Genomic DNA, 21,718 nt, shown 5'->3' on the forward strand with positions numbered 1-21,718 from the left:
TGTATGTGACGTGTGTATAAGCATTTTCAAAGGCTAGCGATCCATAGTCTTCCTAGACTCACAAGGTGATCTGTGATCTCAAAAATGGGGAATAAAAATCATTAATCAACTATTCATCAGTATTCAGATGAAACAGTTGTAGTAAGTACGAGACTATTTAAAACCACCAATAGTGACAATCAACCTAGTCAACAGTGACCCACCAGAAATTTGGACCAGTAGTGATTGACTATTACAGGCCAATCTCTTCTCCTGTAATTTACCCCATAATAGAAATGGGCAAGAAAAATAAATTTCAACTACTTAGTCATTTTGGTAATTTTGGTATTTGGTTTACAATATCTAAAATTTAGGTCATTCTCAGGACCTTCAAGAGTTTTCTTCCTATACCTATCAGGCACTATCTATCATAGCATTGTATTATATTTAATCTATTAATGGAAACACTGGTGCTTCAAAAATCCCTAAGAGTAACTACTAGTTGACACATCAAAGAAAATACACAAGTAAAAGCTTGCTATCTCTTTTTATGACCTGGCACAACTAATAAATATTAGTTCTCTTGACTGTAAAACGTCTGTAGAGTCTACCTCAATTGATAAGTGGGCATGATCTACATAGAGAAGAGTTTTCAGTTAAGGGAATCCTTTACACAAATCCTAGATGTGACAGAGATCTGCTAAAAAGTATTTAGTTGAGAAGTATGTCAGATATAAAAGTCCAAACTATATACCATTCATATAAAGATCAGGGAAAAGAAAAGCTATCTTTTAGAGATGGAAAACAGATCAGTTGTCATCTAGGTCCAGGGCCCAATGGGATTATAAAAGGGGACATAAGAAAACATCGTGGGCTGGTGGGAATGTTCTACTTCTACATAGATATGGTGATTTCATGGGTGTGCACAACTGTCAAAACTCATCAAATTGTACAGTCAAAATGTATACAGTTTATAGTACATAAATTATATGACAATAGTTATTAAAAAGAATTTATCTTAGTAGTCACTAAATGAGATTTTATTGAGCATTATTTATTGAGCCTTAAAATAATATTTCAGATAGGATTGATTACACAAGTAAAAAAAAAGGGAAATCTACTTGAAAATTTCTTCAGAGTGGGGCATCAGTAAAATATGATCCTGAAAAAGCGTTTTTAAGTGAAGGGGTTCATCATTTACATAAGAGTGATGTTTCTGTTAACATGGATTATAGACACAGTAAAACAGATGATTTCAATTGTCAGTTTAGATGATCTAAAATAGACGCTGTTTACTGCGAACACCATACTAGCCTACTGCCCAAACAGGTAGCAGCAGACAGTGAGTGATAACATAATAGCTTATTAAAAGGTATGTTCTAAACTGCCTACAATACCAACACTTTATGTTCACCAAGAAAAAGTTTAAGTTGTTTGACTGTACACCTTTTTGCAGTGAAAAAAATAAGTTATAAAAATTGCTATGCTCAAGTGTTGGACACTGAAATGACTTATTAAAGATTTAATATGACAAATTGTAAGACTTTGTTTTAAATTGTATGTATAAATTGACACAAACCCTCTTATTTTGGGAAATGCCTTTTTTTTCTAATTTATGAGCCAATGGTATCAAATTGTTTTCTTAGTGGTGAATATAAAAAAATGATTAGGGAAGAAAACTTATCCTAAAATGAATATTGAATCATATTAACTCTACCTTATTATCATGTGTACATGTGACCCATGAAACAGAGTGACTACAAAATACAGAAAATACTTTTGCGAATACTCTGCCAACTAAATTAGACATGAGCCACTCATCTTGGCCCTGTCATTTGTTATGTTTACGTATTAGTACAGTGTTAAGTAATCTATACTAAAAACAAAGAAACCTTTGCATTTCTTTAGTAGTTGCCTTGGTTTATTTATTTTGAATTAATGGTGAGTATGAGCATGTTGTTAGATGAGGGTTGTCCTCGATGGAAGGGCAGACTGGGGGCTGGTTAAGTCCACCGAACCTTAAAGGCCAGGAATGGGTTTGTAAGTGAGAACTGCCATACTTAATGCCGTGTCTCTCTATGCCTATGCCTTAACTGAATCCTTTCCCTCCTCGCACAGGGGCTCAACTATAATTCCAGGCTCAGGCTCAGGTTCAGGCTCGGGCTCTGGCTCTGGCTCCAGCTCCGGCTCCATCTGAATCTCCATCTCGGGCACTGGAATAGGCTCTGGTTCAGGGTCAGGCTGTGTGGCGGCTTCAAGCTGGGGGTCAGGCTCATATTCTGGCCCTGAGATGGCAGTAGGAGGTTCGGTGTCCTGGGCGCCATGGACAGAAGACGGCACAGTTGCTTCTAGCTGGATCTCTTCAGGTGGAATGGTTTCATTGTCTTGGGAATGGCTTGCCTTTGTCATTGGCCTGTAAGAAAAAAAATCCCCAGAAAAACCTTAGGGAACTTTGAACTTGAAAATTTCACATGAAGTCAAACACTATAGTGACAAATAGGTCCTATAGTGACAAATAGGTCCTTAGTGACAAATAGGTCCTAGACCAGTGTTTTTCAACCTTCCTAATACTGTGACCTTGTAATACAGTTCCTCGTGTTGTGGTTACACCCCACCCCACCCCCATAAAATTATTTTCATTGCTACTTCATAACTATAATTTTGCTACTGTCATGAATCATAATGTAAATATCTGACATGCAACTCTCAAAGGGATTGTTACCCACTAGTTTAGGTCATCTGTTTGTTCTGATGTTTTGACTTGCTGTCAGACCACATGTGTCCATTTTGGAGTTCAGAAAGGTTAGATTTCAACAATATGAAAGTCCAAGAAAGACACACCAGCATTTAAAAGGTGGACAACTGAGAGAGTCTGAGAAGGTAATTAGGCATTTGAGGGTCAAATCCATGGTTCAGTTGCATCTGTGTCTCCAACTTGTTAGTTTAAGACTTGGGGTTGTTAATTGGTATACAAAACATATTTGTGGAATCAGTTAGATTAAATTAATTAAATCAATTAAGTTAAATCAATGAAATTAAATCCAGGGAAGGACACATCAATTGGTTATCCAATACCAAATGGCCAGTCATGAAAACATGCACACGGGTAACTTTATCCAATCTGAGCAGGTTGTATTTAGGCATATATATAAAGGCCATGAATTTGATGAATTTGAAAGAGAACAGGGAGGAGTATATGGGAGGATTTGGAGGGAAGGAAGGGAAGGAGAAAATGCTGTAATTATAGTCTCAAAAAATAAAAATAAATTTAAATAGAAGAGGGAAAGGTGAGCAAGTGGATAAGCATCGCCCTACACGGCAGAAAAAAAATTGCAGTGTAGCTAAAAGCACAGGCCATGGGCCAACCAAATTCTGATTTTCCTGTACCCTATGCACTTTTGCCTTTGGAGGTCTCCTGTTACATTAAAATAGCCACAATTGTGCTTATGATTGTGTTGGTGTAAAGATAAATATGCTAATATTATATCTTAAAATGTTTTTTTCTCTGACCTAAAAGGACTTTTGTGAAGATTAAATTAGTTGATACAAGTGCTTACTCAAGTTCTGTGCTGGGGTTTAAGTTCCTCTTCTTTTGCTTTGCTTTAACTTTGTTCCGTGCAAAGTACACCACGCAGATGATGACAGCAGCACCTATCAGGACGCCAATCAAGGCACCAATGATGATCCCGACTTCTGGATCTGAAGGACACAGACAAGCAGTTGGTAAAACCAAACACGTTTCTGTCTTCTATATGTGCATTTGAGACTGATGAAAAATGAGCTGGAAGGCTCACAATGCAAGAAAGTGACAGGTGCAGGTGGAAGGGAGAGAAATCCCCAGAATTCTGCTAGTTCAGTTCTTGATGGATGAAAGGCGTGAGGTCCTTGACTGGGCAGCTTAACGTTGGCGTGCACACCAGTGAGGAAAACTATGGCCACTTGGCAGGCAAGCTTGTTTTTAAAGCCATATTTAGGGAATAGAGTTTTCGGGGTGCCTTTATGTGGTCAGAGGCATGTCATGGCAATCTGTTAACCAGAACCATGCTCTGTTGCAGGCAAGGACATTTCATCAGCTTTCCTAAGGCCTAAGTGAAATAAAATAAAAAGCTTCTCCATACCCTCCCTGCTCATGAAGTGTATGAGCCGCTGGGAAAGGACATGGCCATTTGGATAAATAGGCATCTGGTTTATTACATCAGCCTATGGAAAAATTGAATGAGTGTGAGACATTCCAGCTGAGCACCAGACCTCCAAGCCCAGAAATATCGTCCCTGACAGAACATGTCTGGGTCATAAGCCAGCCCATACCCATCTATTTCCCTTTAAACAAGGATCAACTGTTTATATTTTGAAATGAGAAACTAAGTTTGCATAATAAGTCCCTCATCTTCTTATGATGGAAGAAATCCATGTAGCTGGGCACAGCGGTGCTTGCTTGTGAACCTAGCACTCAAAAGGCCAAGGCAGAAAAGATCATGAGTTTCCAGACAGCCTGGGCCATATACATGGCAAGACCTTGTCTCACAAAACCTTCAATGGGACAGCTCAGCTCTATCAGCTAGACTGGGGGAGCACTGCTGAAGAGGGGATGGAAAGAGTGTGAGCTGGAGGGTGGACAGCAAAAAGACATCTGGGTGTGATGCAGCTGTTGCACTCACGAAATCACAACAGCTGCGGCTGTCTGCACAGGATGGAGCCCTTTACCATTTCATCATGAGTAAGTGAAGGACCCATGAGGCTCCACCCCTCTGTGGCGGACTAACGGCAATCAACAGATGTTGGAGGAGGGAATGCCATTTTCTTCAGTGGTATATCCACTGATAAACTGGCCTCGCTCCAGTACATATTCTCCCACCAATGCTTTAGGCAAAAAAAAAAAAAAAAAAAAAAAAAACCACCACCACCAAAAACCAAAAACCTCTAATTAAACTCAGTAGGCTATGACAAAGAAGACATGAAAGGAGGGGGGACTTGTTGAGTGTTGGGAGCCACCTGGAGGCACAGGTGGTCCTGCAGTTTGGAGGTAGCCACGTGGGGCTGAGCACCCTTGCCTGCACCCTTGCCTGCACATGCTCAGAACAGCAGAATGGCATTAACCAATCAGGACAGCGTTCAAGCCTCTCCACCGCTTAAAAGCAGCTGCCTCTGGGCCCAACCCTCTCTCTCTAAGCTTTCTCTCGTCCCTGCTCTATCTTCCCTTCCCCCAATTTTCCTCAAGGGAATGCTCCAAATAAAGATGTGACCAGAGAAGGAATTCTCGTTTTTGGTGGCGTTCATTCCTGCTGGCCAGGATGCGCGCCTCAGTTGAGAAAATGGGAGCTAGTGTGAGAGAGGCAAGTGAGTGGGGATGGGGGACTGAAAATGACTAAAAGTCGTTATATAAATGTAGGAAGCAATCAGATTGGTGAGGGACCCAACTATCATCACGGAGCTATCATCCAGCAACTGACAGACCCGGATGCAGAGAGCCACAACGAAGCCCCAGGACAAGCTCCGGGAATCCACTAGAAGAGAGAGAAGAGGGAATATATGCAAGGGAGGTCAAGATCCTGAGGGGAAAATCTACAGAGGCCGCTGAACCAAGCTCGTGAAAACTCATGAACTCTAGGCCGACAGCTGTGGAGCCTCCATGGGACCAAAGTAGGCCCTCCATATGTGGGAGACAGTGGTGATGCGTGGACTGACTATCTGTGAGGCCCCTGGCAGTAGCACCAGGAACTGTCCCTGGTGCATGAGCCAGCTTATTGGAGCCCATTCCCCATGGTGGGATGCCATGCTCAACCCTAATGCAGGAGGGAGAGGTTTGGTCCTGCCCCAACTTAATGTGCCAGACTTTGTTGACTAACCATGGGAGCCCTTAACTGTGGGGAGGAATGGATGGAGGGTCAGCTGCGGAGGGGGAGGTGGGGGCGGGAAGAGGGGTAGGGGGAAGAACTGTGGATGGAATGTAAAATGAAATTTAAAAAGCAAATTAAAATTTTAAAAAATTAAACTAAACAAAAATAATATCTTAATTGTTAAAGTAAATAACTTTTAACAGTTAAACAGTTCTAAACTTTTAACAAAGCAGCATTCTTTTGACCCACCCCAGCCACTGGTGGGACGATCCAAACCTGCTCTTGTCTCCAGATTTCTATTACGATTGCTCTTAGATGGCCTCCCTTTCCCAATGTTCATTATTCCCTTCTGAATTTCAAAGCACTCCTCATCTCCCACCACACTCTCCTAATACAATTCTGATACTATTTTAATAAAATATTAAGTTTATAAAAATTAAATATTGTTCACAACTCAGAAACATCCACACTATGATTCTATGTTGTTCAGCATTTTAAAATGCTTTTCCTAAGGTTATTAACTGCCTCATTTGGGGGGTTTGCCTAGTTTTTTAAAACACTCTCCCTAGTTTTGAAATTGGGAGGAAATAATCACTTCCTTTCAATAGACTCAAACACAATGGCTATCTCTTTATTATGCTTCCATCTCCCGGTGATATTTGCTGTGGCTCTTCCTCGTGTTCCTTCGCTATTAACCAATTATCTTTCTACAGCTGCCGCTCTGCTTTTGTTCTCCACCCAGCCTACCAATTTTACAGAAACAATAGCCTTTACTGGTACCTTCAAATACCAGCTCAAATAGTACTTGGTCAGCACAGCTGCTCCCAAGCTGTAACCGTAAGCGGTCCTCTTTTGGTGTCTAGCCTTGTATAGACCTATACTCTAGCGTTTAGCACATACAGTCTTTGCTTAGACCTCTAGCTGAACGGTGAGCTCCCTGAGTGAAAGCCCTTTCTCTTAACGTCGGTCTCTGCATCACTTCTGATGCTCCATAGTAGATAACCAATAGGTGACTTAGGAAGAAGATAAGGACAGGAGGGCAAAGAAAGGAAAGGAAGCAAGAAGGGAGAGGAGAGGGAAGAAGGAAAGCCACGACAGTGCTGGAGATCATTGGAAAGAAGACTTGGGTACTAGTCTTACACGACTGAACATCTGCAGTGTGTGTCTATCTCTAGAAGGGCAGATGACAATTGAGTGAGAAGTAAAGAAAGACCACAGAGAACCATCCCTGTACAGACGGTCTCAGGAGAAAGGCCAGAGGAAAGAGCTGAAAGTAATGAGAGTGGAGGGCAGATGGCAAGGCTGTACGTGTTCAAGTGATCCCTAAGAGGTTCGGCGAGACAGCCCTCGTGAGGGCTTGTCCCAGGATTGACCTAGGCTGTCAGTTTCAAGGCTCTTTAAGTATGAATCTCAGAGAGCAAATAAGTGTCTTTCAACAGGAAGACTGAGATTTAGAGGCATCCCAGTTACGCAAGTTAATAACTGGATGAACTTGGGCAAATCATTTACTTCTCTGAGCTTCCGTGTCCCCTTGGGGAAAATAAAGCTACCAATGTATTCATTCTGACTCCATAAATAAATAGGTCGTAGGGATGGTCAAGTGAGATGGTGCTTGTACAGTACCTGGTCAAGTGTATGGGAAACCATTTAATACTAATAGTAACGATAGTACTCATGAGGTATTGTCATTGTAGATAGCGCTGTCTGGTTATTATTATAGGCAGATTTTGCCTTTAAACTTTTGGGTTTTATTTCTTATTAGAATGTAGATACTGCATTGTGGGTATAAATATGTTTTCCTGGATGTATACATGTAACTTAGATCATGTCCATATCCCTGTTACTATCTCTCATTCCACTTCCACTCTCCCCCTACTGGTCCCCCTTTCTCTTCCCTAACAGCCCCCTTCTACTTTCATGTCTTCTTAAAAATCTAGATCCTGTCTATGAAAGAAAACATGGATATTTCTCTTTCTGTATCTGGCTTGCTTCACTCAATACGGTAATTCTCATTTCCATTTTCCTGCAAACAATATAATGCTAGTGAACTGGGGAGTGCATCAGGTGATGGCGATCTATGAGTCTGTAACTTGGGTGTTGTAACATGGAAACGAACAAGCTTATCCAGCTCTCTCCGTGACATGCTGACTTGAATTCTTTTAGTTATAGACCCAGAAGTGATACAGCTGGTAATTCTATTTTTAGATTTTTGAGGAAGCTTCAGACTGACTTCCATTGTGGTTGCTCTAGTTCACACTCCCACCATCAGCATGTAAGGGTTCCTTTTCCTGTGTATCCTTGTCCACATTTGTTGTGTGAGTTCTTGATGATAGTCATAAGACTGGGGGAAAATGGAAGCTCACCATAACTCTGATAACATTTCCATGACGGTGAAAAACACTGAGAATTTTTCCATCTATTTATTGTCTATCTGTAATTCTTCTGAGACCTGTCTGGACAAAACATCTGCTTATTTGTTGACCAGATTATTTGTGTTTAGTTCTTTTGCTCCTCATCTATTCTGAGTGTCAACCCTCTGTTGGCTAAACAGCAATAAAGGATTTCCTTCCATTCTCTAGGCTGCCTCTTCATTCAGTCTGTTGTTTTCTTTGCTGTACAAAAGCTTTTAAATTTCACGCAAGAACACGTTCACTTATCAGTTCTTGCTATTATTTTCTGGTCTACCAAAAACCTGCTCAGAAAGTCCTGCCTATGTCTTATCGTGAAGGGTTTCCCTGTATTTTCTAGAGGCCGATTTTAATAAGGTAGTCAAGAAGCAGGAAGTCTGTAAGTCATATATTTGAAAAAGATAGCTAAGGGACTAGCTGGAATTATCAACTGCAAAAGAAAGAGCATCCCAGACTGCTAATAACACTGCTGTTTTTTATTTGTACAAGAGTAATACCTACTTTCTAATGATTGTAGGATGCTTAAATAAACTACCCAGTGAAGAATTTAGGGAACATATTACTATGTAGAAATGAGAGATCTGGATGGCCATTCATTATCAACTTACCAATAAAGCACAGAAATCTCCAGAGAGGCAAGAAGGATTAAGGAGAGATCCTAATTAATCTGTTCGATGGGTAGGCCCAGAGTTCTTAACTGAAGGATAAAGTATGAAAGCCATATAGCCAACTCACGGGAAGAGGTTAAGTCGATTTCACAGGAACTATTGCCGAGACTGTTGATGGCGGTACACTGATAATAACCTTGCTTAAAATTTGTCAGATTTCCGATAACCAAAACTCCAGTGGCCGAGTCTGTCAAAACAAGAACACGGAATTTTTAAGATCTCTTGTCACGATAGTGTACTCGGTTTAATGCCCGTCCACTTTCTCACAGCGGCCTCTCTTGAGACAAATAGGCTCCAACTAGGTCTCTCGCGATGCTCTACAAGCAACCCAGCAAAGGCCCTCCACCACATTCACCACCTCTCAGCCGAATTCTAGACTCTGAGAAACAGACACACCACAATCCTCATGTTAGCAGGCAGGTATCATGTTAAGCATACCTCTGCTCCATATACACACATGCACACACCAACATCAAGGGAAGAAACATTTGAGGACCTCAGGCAAGCATCGAGGAGCACATCCAGCAGAAGTTGTGAAAGGAAATACTCACCGAAGCTTTCTTTTACTGGCACAATGGTGTTTCCCTCAATCTTATGCCAGTAATACACAGGGGATGGTGTTCCAACGGTAGAAAGGCAGGACAAGGAGATTGGGTGGCCTGCTTCTGGTCTTCCTTGGATGGTACAAAAGGGCTTGGAAGGTTTGACTGTAAGGCAAGGACAAAAAGTGAGCTTCCTGTAAGAAAATGGCACTTTGTGACATTGGCAGCCACTTTCTCGCTTTCATTGTACAGATTATACGGGTATTTGTTTATTTTATTCTTAGAAACCTTGCTCTGGGCAGTTTTCTGGTTCTACCACCAGATGGGAGCAGAGCACTTCAGCTGCAGGATCATCTAGTCAGGAGGCCATTAAGATTCAAATAGTGTCTCTTCTGTCTGCCTTGTCCCCTGATTTATAACCATGCATTTCCTCATTGGATCCTAAAATATGCCTTTATTAAAACAGCCAAATGTAACCAAACTCTGAGTAGAAACAAAGCTTTTGCTTTAAAAGCCATCTTAAATGAAAACAGAGCCCTTAAATACTTGGAGATAAAACCTTTCTAGAAATTCCTTTTAAAATATTTTATTAATACTTCCTTTTTTTCTATTCCTTTGTGAGGCTCAGGCAGTTTTTTATTTATTCATCTATAGATGAACTTAACTCGCTGGAAGGCTTGAATTTGCCCTAGTCCCTCCTCAGCAGAGGAAACCCGCTTTGCATCGGTGCTATATGATGTCACAGTCTTGATTTTTCTGCCACTTGGCAAGCATTTGGCTAGGTGCCATCTGTCTATCCAGGACTGGACTAGGCACTGCCAGTTCAACAGCAACCCTGTCATTTTGAAGTGGAGCTAACGGTGGCGAGAGATGAAATGACAGAACACTGGGGCTCACGGTAGGGAGGGCTCTGTATTACACGTTTTGCATGGGGAACAGGGAGACCATGGAAGGAGTTTAAGAAAGGTAGTAATGATTCTCTTTCTAGTACCTTCCCATGCAGCTCTCTCTGATACTGAGAGTCCCTGAACCAAGGGAAAGGTGATTCAAGAGGTATTAGAAAATAGAGCCCCAGGAGCTAGTGACCAGATAGCGACCGAGAATGACAAAGAAAGTAAGAATCTATGGTGATTCCCAGGCTTCGGATTCTGTATCCATGATCCTGCCACCACCCAAGAGAAAGAACACGTTTTAGAGGATGGGATGAAGAGGGAGGAGGGATACTGGGGGCAGTTTGGGACATGCTGTCTGTCCAGCTGTTTATGAAAACAGCTGGACAGAGACCTGGATGAAGGAGAAGCTCTCTGGGTAACTGTGAATCACAATCTCACTTTATGCCGCTTAGTCTGTCCCTCATAACACACACGGGTGATGACCGTAAGTTCTGGATGTACTTTCCAATGAGCAGCCATCCTTTGGTTTTCTGTTCCGCTGGTTAGTTAGTTGGTTGGTTGGTTGCTGGGTTTGAACCTGAATCTGACCTCTACCTTCCAAGTACTAGAATTACAGGCATATAATACTGTACCCAGCTCTTCTTCTTTATCTTAAATTGGATTATAAAATCCATCCCTCTAGCGACTAATTTATGAAATTTATAACTTAAATGCTTCAGACTACCCTTTGGTTCTCCTGGGACACGTGGTCACAGATCTGGAGCCACACAGAACCCGAGCGATGCAACTTTAACCTATAGGTATTTGGACAAGTTATATAACTGAACTAAGCCTCAAGTTGTCTCATCTATAAATTATGAATAAGAAATGATCTAGCCTCTGGCCAGCCAAAAGTAAATACCATAAACGGGGCGCTGCACATGGAATTGCGACTGGCTATGGACTGGACTAATTTTTGATACTGAAATCAATCTTCTAGCAGCTTCTGCTCTGATAAGTCATCTCAGACTCAAACCCTTGCATGCATGAAGAAGACAAGTCTTCCAAATGCTCCACTCTCCTTTGGAAACGGGTGTCTTTTGAGTTAGAGGATTTTTCTACTTAGATTTCAACACTCTCCCTATCAATGGCTTTCTGAGATGGGAAAAACTTGATTCACCTACCTTCAACTAGGCCATTTAACTATACCATTCAACTAAGATTAGGCTTAGTGTCTTTACAAAATAGTCTGACTGCTACAGCCCCTGGATAAGCACAGAACAATGTGAACAGAAAAATGTGGGCATTTCCACATTAAAAGTCAGGCACCAGGACTAAATTATATGTAGCAAACTAGAATAAGTAGCCCTCATTCACTGAGGCTAGATTCAAATCTAGGTTAGGCTTCTTCTTGTTGTTCTTTTTCTCCTTCTATCTCTCCTTTTTATTATTAACAAAACGCTAGGTGACTCATTTTGAGACAAGCTGCAAATCAATATTTCTTCTAAAACTACTGAATCCGAATTGAGCTGACATTTCATCCAGCTAAAGTACCCCCAAAGAGCTACTATGTTTTACTGGCAAAGCCATTGATCTACCCTTTGGCTTTATTGCTTTCATCAGGATTTGGGTAGAAGGAAAAGGCTCATCTCAGAAGACAGATGAAAATGCTTCAGTGTGTTCACAAAGCTCCTCTAAATTAATAATTTTTATGTGCCAAACTGCAGAATGGAGATGGTGCTCATTCCAAATGTACACACAATAATTATTCAGAGTTGATCTGGGTGTTTTTCAGAGGTTGATTTTAGAGGGTTGTCATAACTAATGGGGATCTCTTAAATGAATGGCCATCCAAACCACCTGCTTCTCAGCTCCCAGCTGCTTTCTTCACCTGAACTGTCCCCTGCCACTTCAGCCTGTGCTCTACCTGACACGCTCTTGGGCATCCTTCCTCAGCCAGCACAAGTCTGTTTCCCTGATAAGCCTTCTCTAGTTCCCCTTCTGTAGCTTTCTCTGTGCCTTCACAGCTCTCCTCCCACTGAAAGTGTTCGTGCAATCTGTCTCTTTCACCAGATTGGGTTTTTGGAGGGCTGGGACCCTATCTTTTACATCTTACTGTTTCCATTGCCTAGAACAGTAACTGAAGCATGTTCTCGGGCTTTGATTAAGGAACTCATGAATGCAAAGCAAATACACGGGATTGATTGATAGCCATGCTCGGTGAGAAATGTCTCAAGAATACATTGCTACACTATACCCATGTTCATAGCTGCTTACCTATAAACATATATACATCATGGGTAGAGTATAACATTTTGCATAACATACACATTGGTGTAGCATAGCATTTAGAAAGGAGACCAAGAAAGGGTACTATTAGGTGATGAGAAGAGATGGAATGCAGGCAAAAGGACACATGAATCATAAAAGAGAATATAAAGCTAATTGGTTTTCTAGTTTCAGTTGACTCATAGATTTTTTGTTTTTATAATGCATAAGTTCATAAAAATGTAACTGACATTGAAAGGGGAAAGGCCTAAGCAAAGCTCCATGACTTCAGCATGGCCATTTTAAGTTTTCATAAGATCATTGGGTTGCATTGAGCTTGGGCCTGGGTAAGTGTTTGAGTGGTTACCATAATCTAGCTGTGGGGCATTTCTATTTGTGAATTCATCACAATAAACAGATTCTTTGAATGTAGTGCTATGAAGAACCATCCTCGGTGGTGTATCAGTTAACCCTCCCTATAACTGCCCCCCGACCCACCCATCTCTACTTGTCCCAGGCCCAGTCATGGTGTTCATGTGCAATGGGACTTGAGAATTGTGAACAGATTTTGAAAATTTAGAGATAATTTACTATCACTAATTTCTGGAAAGTTGAAATTCATAGGAAAACTTTGTTCTTTTCTGAATTAATAAAAATGGAATTTTTGAGTATGTCTATGGAAGGAAATCCATAGATTGTTTAGTATCTTCATTTTATGTATTCCGACCACTTCAAGAAAAATCATGACAAACTCACAGCAGGGCTTATCTGACCCAAAGACTCAAAGGGGACAAAAAACTAGCTTAAGATATCTTTGGCTTGTGGAAATTCACTGGGAATCCTCTGAACTTCAAATTTAAGAATATTAACCTTCTTGTCTAGCTTCTTTCAGGGCTATTTCCAAGCCTTTTCTTGAAAATTGCTTCTGCTCAGATCACCCCAGAGACACAGAGGCAACAGAAAATCATTAGACGATTAATCCCTCAAATTACTTGAACATTAAAAGGCTCTTTAATCCCCAGCACCTAATTGGATTCTCATAATAAATCAGTAAAGAAGACAGACTTAAAATCTATCTTACAGTGACCAGAGACTAGTGAACTGCATTGTATGAGGTCACCAAGAACATAAAAAGGTCTAGAACCTAAGTTTAGTGATTTTCAGTCTCGTGGTTTTTTGACATTCTTACCACAGTTTTCCCCCATATGACCGATCTTATGAACTGTCACACAAATTGTCCTAGGAATGGGTTCATCTATTCCTACACTCCAATGCCAAGCACAAGGCTCAGCACAATAAAATACAACTGATTTGAGAAAACCCTTTCTTAAACATTAGCTCCGATGTAACATTTCTCTCTTACTTAGGAGGGTAAATACGATGGCAGACTTCACCGTAAGCATCAATTGGTTCCTTTTAGAATCGCATAGGTAGCAAGACAACTGTGGATAGTTCTTATAGATGTGTACCTTGCTGCCATTTGTTGCTTCTTTAAACCAACTATCTAGTCGCTGACTTGACCTACTGCTTCCTTTCCAATGATTCATATACTCAAGCAGACAGGAGCAATGACTAGGCCAGCTCCATTCGGGCTACTGGTAAAGGCTTCAAGCCCTTTCCCCTCCCTTTAATACGTCCTACTTCAGCATCTGTAAATAGGTGCTTAGCCCCTGCTCTGTCCTCTGGAGTTTGTAGGATCCCTAGAAATCAAACAAACTGAGTATTCCTCAAGGGCAGAAGCCATGTCTCCATCACCACCAAGCTTTTATTTCCTTTCACAAAGTAGGGACTCCATAAATCCTGAATAAATAAACTCTTCCAAATCTAGTTTGAGAGTAAATGTGACTTGTCCAATATCATATAATAAATATGTGTTTATCATAATTTAATTCTTAATAATGCCTTAACAAAGTAACATTTTCCAAATATCAATAGCATTTTTAAAGAGTGAGCCCCCCCCCGGATCAAAAATCAAATTAAATAGTTACATAGCAAGCTCAAGGCTAGCTAGAGTTAACTATGGTTTCATGAGACTCTGCCTCAAAACAAAACAAAATATAATAAAAAATAAACAAAGTGGATTCTTCTGCCTTTGAAAGAATGAGTTCTTGGTAAGAACAGTGGTTGGCTTGGAAAAGGGAATAAGTAGGTTGACAACTGTTTCTTGTAATTAAGTGTGGCTTTAATTACAAGTTCCTCCTGGAGGAGCTTATTGGCGATCATTTGGTGGGACAATGTTTGTCTCACTGTATCCTTTCAAGCTAGGGATGCTACTGTTTCTGTACATTTTATGGTAAATTTTAGATATCACTATACAGATTGAGTTAGAAAACTCTTACTAATAAGATAAATCTTAAATAATAAAATGGTCTCTGGCAGTGAAAGGAGCAGGGAGAATATTTATTTAGCTCCAGGGACATAACTGACACCATAACCCAGTGCTTTGATTCATTCATTGTCTTTAGTTGCTTCAAGAAAAGATATGAAAAGAATACCCATACCTAACACAGTGACGGCAAGAATGCCTTGGTTTTTGCCGACAAAATCTGGAGGATTGTTGACATCACAGATGTAAATTCCACTGTCTGCTGGTTGCATATGCAATATGGTGATCGATGCATTCCCTGGATTAGTCGACCCTATAATTCGATCCTTGAATTGCCCAATAGCTGAATCTTGTCCACCTTCATAGTAGTAAATCTAGTGTAGAAAAATAGTAAAACTGAGAACCTGAGAGTATCCAGGATGAGGAGAAGTTTCCAGAAAGTCCCTTCTATCTGTGGTCCCTGTAGCCAAGATTTCTCAGTTCGGTGGGGCATTTAACTTTCTGACTGTTGATGTCATTACCTCATTTGCCTCCAACAGCTCTGTGATGTCACTAGATCAGACATCTAGTCTGATAAATAGGAAGCCCATTTTACAGAAAAAGAGACCATTGGAGTTCAGAGGATTTAACTTCTAACCTTCGGCTAGAAAAACAAGCATTCACCTGCTTAGTCTACTTCGTAGAAACTCACGGTATATGAGATAGATCTCAAGAGGTATTTCCACTTTATGAACTTCTGATTTGAGTTTACCTTGCCCACTGAGACTGTTCTCCCTAAAAGCTCAAATGCTCATGTTTCTTTCATGCATACATATCTCTCAGATTGTGCACTTGGATACATTCTGTTTGTTAGAAGTAAAATACTTCAAGGCAGACTCTTCCATGAGAAATCAATTGGTCTTATTCTCTCATAGTAGTCATGGGAGGATAAAACCAGGTAAACCAGCAAAAGGCCTACAGTGTGCTTGGTCCACGTTAGCTGCCGTCTTTCTCTCCATGTCAAACAGCAGAGCTAAGAACTGCAGGTGACACATCTGAAGGCCCAGGACTCACTTGTTGCTGCTGTTGTTATCTTTACAATGCACTGGACTTGAGCAAAGGAGGGACATAAACCTGCACTCTCAGTCTCTTGGGAGGCTGAAGCATGGCCACCATGATTTTGAGGACCCCCTAAGCTATATAGCAAGACTGTCTTTAAAAACACTCTCATGAATGCTCAAGCAAGACCAAATCCTCCATGGAGGGAAAAGGTGGGCGTGAAGTCCACTTCTAGCGGAGGAGCAATTGGCAACTAATAGCTGCTAAGAGAGAAAGAGCCAGTTTCAAGAGTGTTGTCCCTCATAAGTCAACTGCCCTCCAATGGAAGGCCGCCCATGCAAGAATATATAGGCAGTGCTGATTGGATTTGATGGGTAGCAAAAGAGAGGACACAAAATCGGGTGGGTAGGGAAGGGGGTAGATCTGGGAAAAGCGTACAGGGGGTGAATATGATCAAAACACATTGTATAAAGAAAAGCTGCAAGGAGTTAATGAGCAGGAAGAGGGAGAATCAGTATTTCCCAGGGATGAGCCCCCTAATTGGCTATTCAGTACTAAGTAGCCAGCTCTAAAAATATATACATATGGACAATACTATATGGACTCAGTGGGTTGTATTTATATATTTACTCTTATATATGTAATAATAATAATTAAAGAAAAACACATGGATTTGAGAGGGACCAAGAGGGAAGGGAAGATAAGAGAGAAGAAGACAGGAAATGGAGGAAAGAAATGATTTAATACAGTACACATATACAAAATTTAAAAATAATAAAGATACTATTATTTAGCAACATTATTTTAAAAATAAGTTTTACAATAAAATAATTGATTAAAGAAAGATCTGAATTCTACTTACATTTACATTAAATTGCATGGCTCTTAGGTATTAATGGCAACCATGGGATAAGAGTGACGTGGTTGAGAAAAGTCTGAACTAAGGGTCACAAGATCTAGGCTTTCCCCATGGCTCTGCCTCTGATGTGATGTAGTCACATGAGGTATTCCCTAGTTATGTCTCCATAGCAACTTGCTGAGTGATAAGAGGCAAAGATAGCTAATCTCTCTAACCTGTTAGTTTCCATATGTGCACAAGGAGCTAGAACCAAGTAGGACAGTGATTTTCAGTGATGTCCACATGAAAACCTACTAATTTTAATATACACAAGAGAAGCACATGGAGCACAGCAAATATGTAACTTCATAGACATTGTTGCTTAGGTGACACTAAAGTCTTTGGAGTTTAAAATTCTCAGTCAACATAGAAAGGATTAACTGAAAAATAGTTCTGGGGATACACACGTATGACAGAAATTATGAGGCTGGGGCATGAGTGGCTGCAACTTGGGAATCACTAGATGAGGTAATAAGAACTGAGTTTTCATCACAATACACATATTCTGTGTACACAGTTTGCGAAATTAATACAAATGTGTGTCATTCCACAACTGGTGCTTACGTCCCGTAAATTGGGATTGCTGTCATCTAATGAGACAAGTTATTTTCATAAAATCTTCTAGATGGCTCTTGCAGTTCATTTACTTCATTAGCCTCACTTTAAACAAGAAACTGAAGCCAGGGGAGGATTTAAAAAATGTTACAAAATCAAGTTGAGGGATGGGTGTGACACTGAATGGGAGAGCGCTTGTCTAGCACGGATGGTGTCTTACGTTCCATCCTCGGTGGGAAAAAAGGGTGAAACACAAAAGCAAAACAAGTTTAAGCAGAAGTAGAACCAGTTCCCCTAATTCCTTGCCCAGGGCTCTTTACCCAATCTATTAAAAAAGAGAAAAGAGTGAGAAAAACCAAAAGAAGATGTTATCTCGTGTACTTCAAACCTCTTCCCCTTTACGCAGAAAGGCAATACATTAAAGCAAGACCAACAAGCAGAATTTGGAGGAAAATTTTAAAAAATGGGCATAATTAAAGTGAAAGGAACTTATTCTCTCCTGTGTCTCCTCTAACATTCTTTCCTGCCCTAAATACAGCATCCTATTCTTCGTTTATTCATGCCTCCGGAACTGAAACCCTAACGACGTGCGTTTGACTGAGAACCCAGAAAGCTACAGTTAACTCAAGGTATTCAAATGAGTCAGGGATAGATTTAACTTATAAAAGGACTTTGCTACCCCGCCAGGCAACACTAAATCTATTTACTTCTTAATGAACAGCGTGAGGTCCTGTGGTCGCTTACCTGGAATACAGCCTGCTGCCATCAAGACAGTCCTTTCTAACCTAAGCCTCTGACCAGTTCCTCTGCTCCCAAGAGGAGGCAGGCCAGCCCTGCTTTGTGACATTCGATGATGTCACAGTGAGATACAGCATCAATCCTGCCACAGGAAGTCCTAGAGGAGCTAAGTGAAGGGACCTTGATTATGTAGAAATGAAGGTTCCAGAATACTTTTAAGGCAAGGACTAGGACACGGAAGGGTGCAACAAAGACCAGGCAGGGTGGCATAGGCCTAGGTCTCAGATGTGCACCTTACCCATGAAAGGTCCCCCCCATCTATCCTGCTCCTTACACTGTAGTCTAATCAGTATTTCCCTCACAGATGATAGATACTACAGGGATGCGACAGGAGATCTAAAAAGTAAAGGCCTTGAGTTTAGGCTGCTGTCTGGGAAGGGAAGTTCCAAGCATTAGATAGCCAGACATACAGAAGGGGCATTCTGCTTGGGCAAGTCCGCTCTGTTAACTCTGTCCTTGGGAAGAAAACAAGAAAGGAATGTTTTCTCCAAACTGCTTATCTAATCACTCTGGAAGGGCTACAAGTTGGTTTCATTTTCCACAAAGAGTAATACTTAAAAGATCAAAGCTAAGTTAAAAAAAAAAAAAAAAGTTAAAGCTGAACAATGGCCAAGGAACGGCCCATACCACTAGGTGGCTTACATCCTTTGTGAAGAAAAAGTATTCTATCCGTTTGGAGATCAGGACAAGGAAAAGCCTCCTGTGATCAACAGGCCACATCCATGCAAGGAAGAGAGGAGCCTGGCTTTAAGAAAATCCATTCCAATGTTTCCTAAAGTAGTACTTGTTAAAAATTCTACCCATCGCTGCCTGTGTCCATGTTCATGACAAAGTCCCGCTTTACCTCAATGTCTCTTCTTCCTGTCCTCTTTGCCACGCTGGTGGCTGGTAGGTAAAGTCACAGAAGCCTGTTAGTGTCTAGATCCTCTTTGAGATCACTTAGTTCATGTCACTAAGGTTCAGGAGCCTTCAGGAGCCTGCTGCATATTAGACATAGGAGACAAAGGGTCTAGAAGTAGGAGTAGGCTTATAAAGGCCAGATGGGACCATGGTATATAGAGGAGCTGGCATACCCTGTAGAAACAAAATGCTGGCCTAGCCAATCACAATGTATCTGCTGGCCAAACCAGGCCCCCAGCCTCCAGTTTGCAAATTTGAATTCATTCTCATCTATTGTGGAGGACACTGAGGCCCTGATAGAGGAAATGATTCTTCCCAAGGTCACAGGGCTAATTCATAGTCAAACCTGGAACCCCAGTCTCAGGGTTCCTACTGTGAGCATTAAGTAGAACACTCAGTTCTGCCCGAGATAAGGCTGATGATTTACCTTCCCTTTGGGGCTGTTCCACTGCCTGTGGCCATCTCCCTTTCCCTGCTCATGCCTGTTGGTGCCGTTTCCTGGTCTGCTGCTTCTAATACTGAACAGTTTGGCCACACAACACACTCCGCATTCTCCAGCTGTGCCGCAGGCTGCTCGGTATCTTTACACGGCCGCCTCCCTCGGCCCATCATGCCAAGTTCCTAGTCACACAAGGCTGCACAGCTGGCAGTCAGTTCGCACCCCCACTCTCAAACAGGAAGCTTGGGGTATGAGCAGGAAGGCTTGAAAGGACCCCATCTGCTTTCCATTTGAGTCAGAGTGGGGTTTACTAACTGCCATTAGCTTCCAGAGCTGCTTTCCAAGTTCCTTTGGGAGCTATGGAAGCCTGGGCTTCCATAGCTAAACCACACATTCTTTCCTTTTCCTCCCTTCCAGCTCCCTGCTTTCCGGCATTGTTCCTAAAGCAGCTAGACGTGGGTGGGAAAGCGGCAGAGGGTTCAGGCCCAGAATTTCGTCTGGCCTGTACTACTAAGGCTAGGATTGTACGGAATAGAAACAGGATACTGCAGATAGGCTCTCGTGTCCAATTTTACCAGCTTGTTGTTTGCCTGGGCCAGCCACCGTTTGAGGGACGGCGTTGCATAATTTTTGGTTGAAATAATGGGCGATCCCTGACTAGGGGCACTTCTTCAACAGAAATGAACGAAACTCCAGAGCAGATATACGCCAGTGAGAAGACATGGAAGCCTTGTGGTGGTCTTCCTTGACAGCCACAGTAGCCTTTGGGACGATTTGCTGCATGGCTTTGCTGCATATATTTAGTAGCTCTAAACCAGCACCCACCAAATGTCACTAGGGGCTGGAGGTTCTAAAACAATAAAAATCAATGCCCTCTCCATTATTAAATTTCGCTGAAGTGATGGAACACACACACACACACACACACACACACCAAGATTACAGAACCATTTGAAATGATGTAACCTACAGAAAAAATGGTTTTAAAATGTAAGAAGTTAGAAAATATGAAGACAATAGATTTAGGGGAAGGAGTTTGTCCAAGTTGTAGACATATTGTGGATATGAGGGTGGTGAAGAACTTCCTCTATTGTGAGGACTCTAGGAGAGCATTGTCTAATGGACTCACGCTAAGCAGGGCCAGTGTGCATTTTATTCATGTCTAAGTGTCGTCTCTAGCATAACAAGCTAGCCGGGAAAAAGAAGAATCTATGGCCAGAGGGGCACCAGATCTCCCCAAACTTCCTTGCTAGCCTGCTTGTGCCAGGTGAGTTTCCAGAAGAGAGTACCCCCTGAGGGATGCTATGAAGCTGTCCGTATTTCTGAACACAGGGCATTTCTGAAAGGAGGACAAAATGGATAGTCTCTGTCCTCAGGATCAGAGGACTTGTGGTAAGAGCAGTTTCCATGCACCAAAGGGACCTTCCTAGAGAGGACTTTCAATGAGACACAGAATCTGGCCCTGGGTACTGAGAAACTCTAGGCCCTGGAGTCAATTGCTATTTAATGCAATGACTTTGAGGAGAAGGAGATAGACGTGTGGCAAAAGCTGGCCACCAGCCTGATCAGAGCAGCTCTAGGGCCTGAACCTTTTTTGTTTTTGTTGTTGTTTTTGATTTTTGAGACAGGGTTTCTCTGTGTAACTTTGGAGCCTGTCCTGGCACTTGCTCTGCAGACCAGGCTGGCCTCGAACTCACAGAGATCTGCCTGCCTCTGCCTCCCAAGTACTGGGATTAAAGTCATGCACCACCACCACCCTGAATCTTGTGGAAGAGAATTAAAAGAGTTCTCTTTAGAGGGATACCTAGCTCAGTCCAGATATAGTGGGGAGGGCCTTGGTTCTGCCTCAAAGCCATGTGCTAGACTTTGTTAACTCCCCATGGGAAGCCTTACCCCCTCTGAGGAGTGGATGAGGATGGGGGGAGGTGGAAGGAATGAGAGGAGGAGAAGGAATGAGAACTGGGATTGGTATGTAAAATGAGAAAAGATTGTTTTAAAATAAATAAATTAGTTAATTAATTAAAAAATAATAGAGTTCCAGGCATGGACATGAGAAGGTAAACTCAAAATTTCTCTAGGTTTCATTCTATTTTTTAAAAGTTATTTTTGTGTACGTGTGTGTATCTATGTGGGGTTATCTGCATGGGTGGGAAGGTGCCCAAGGAGGCTGAAGGAAGTTGTTGGATCTCC

At 41.6% G+C, this 21,718-nt stretch overlaps 1 protein-coding gene across 10 annotated transcripts in view; it reads right to left on the reverse strand.

The window, feature by feature from the left end:
- Positions 1 to 1,012: 1,012 nt before the first annotated feature.
- The window catches only part of Vsig1 (V-set and immunoglobulin domain containing 1), a 159,234-nt gene continuing 138,528 nt past the window's right edge, over positions 1,013 to 21,718 (reverse strand). For 8 of the 10 annotated variants that reach the window (XM_085684621.2, XM_087903177.1, XM_085684620.2 and 5 more), the window contains 5 exons: positions 15,076 to 15,274; positions 9,444 to 9,599; positions 8,960 to 9,079; positions 3,537 to 3,678; positions 1,013 to 2,392 (listed from right to left, as the gene is read on the reverse strand). In XM_085684621.2, the coding sequence (XP_085540747.1) occupies positions 2,062 to 2,392; positions 3,537 to 3,678; positions 8,960 to 9,079; positions 9,444 to 9,599; positions 15,076 to 15,274 (948 nt within the window). In that variant the 3' untranslated portion in view covers positions 1,013 to 2,061. Of the gene's footprint in view, positions 2,393 to 3,536; positions 3,679 to 8,959; positions 9,080 to 9,443; positions 9,600 to 15,075; positions 15,275 to 18,135; positions 18,217 to 19,516; positions 19,535 to 21,718 lie in introns of those variants that run through there. The other 2 variants (XM_048428510.3, XM_048428509.3) reach the window with 2 other exon arrangements.

This window comes from Myodes glareolus, chromosome X (genome assembly GCF_982192425.1).
Source record: "Myodes glareolus chromosome X, mMyoGla1.1, whole genome shotgun sequence".
NCBI lineage: Eukaryota > Metazoa > Chordata > Mammalia > Rodentia > Cricetidae > Myodes > Myodes glareolus.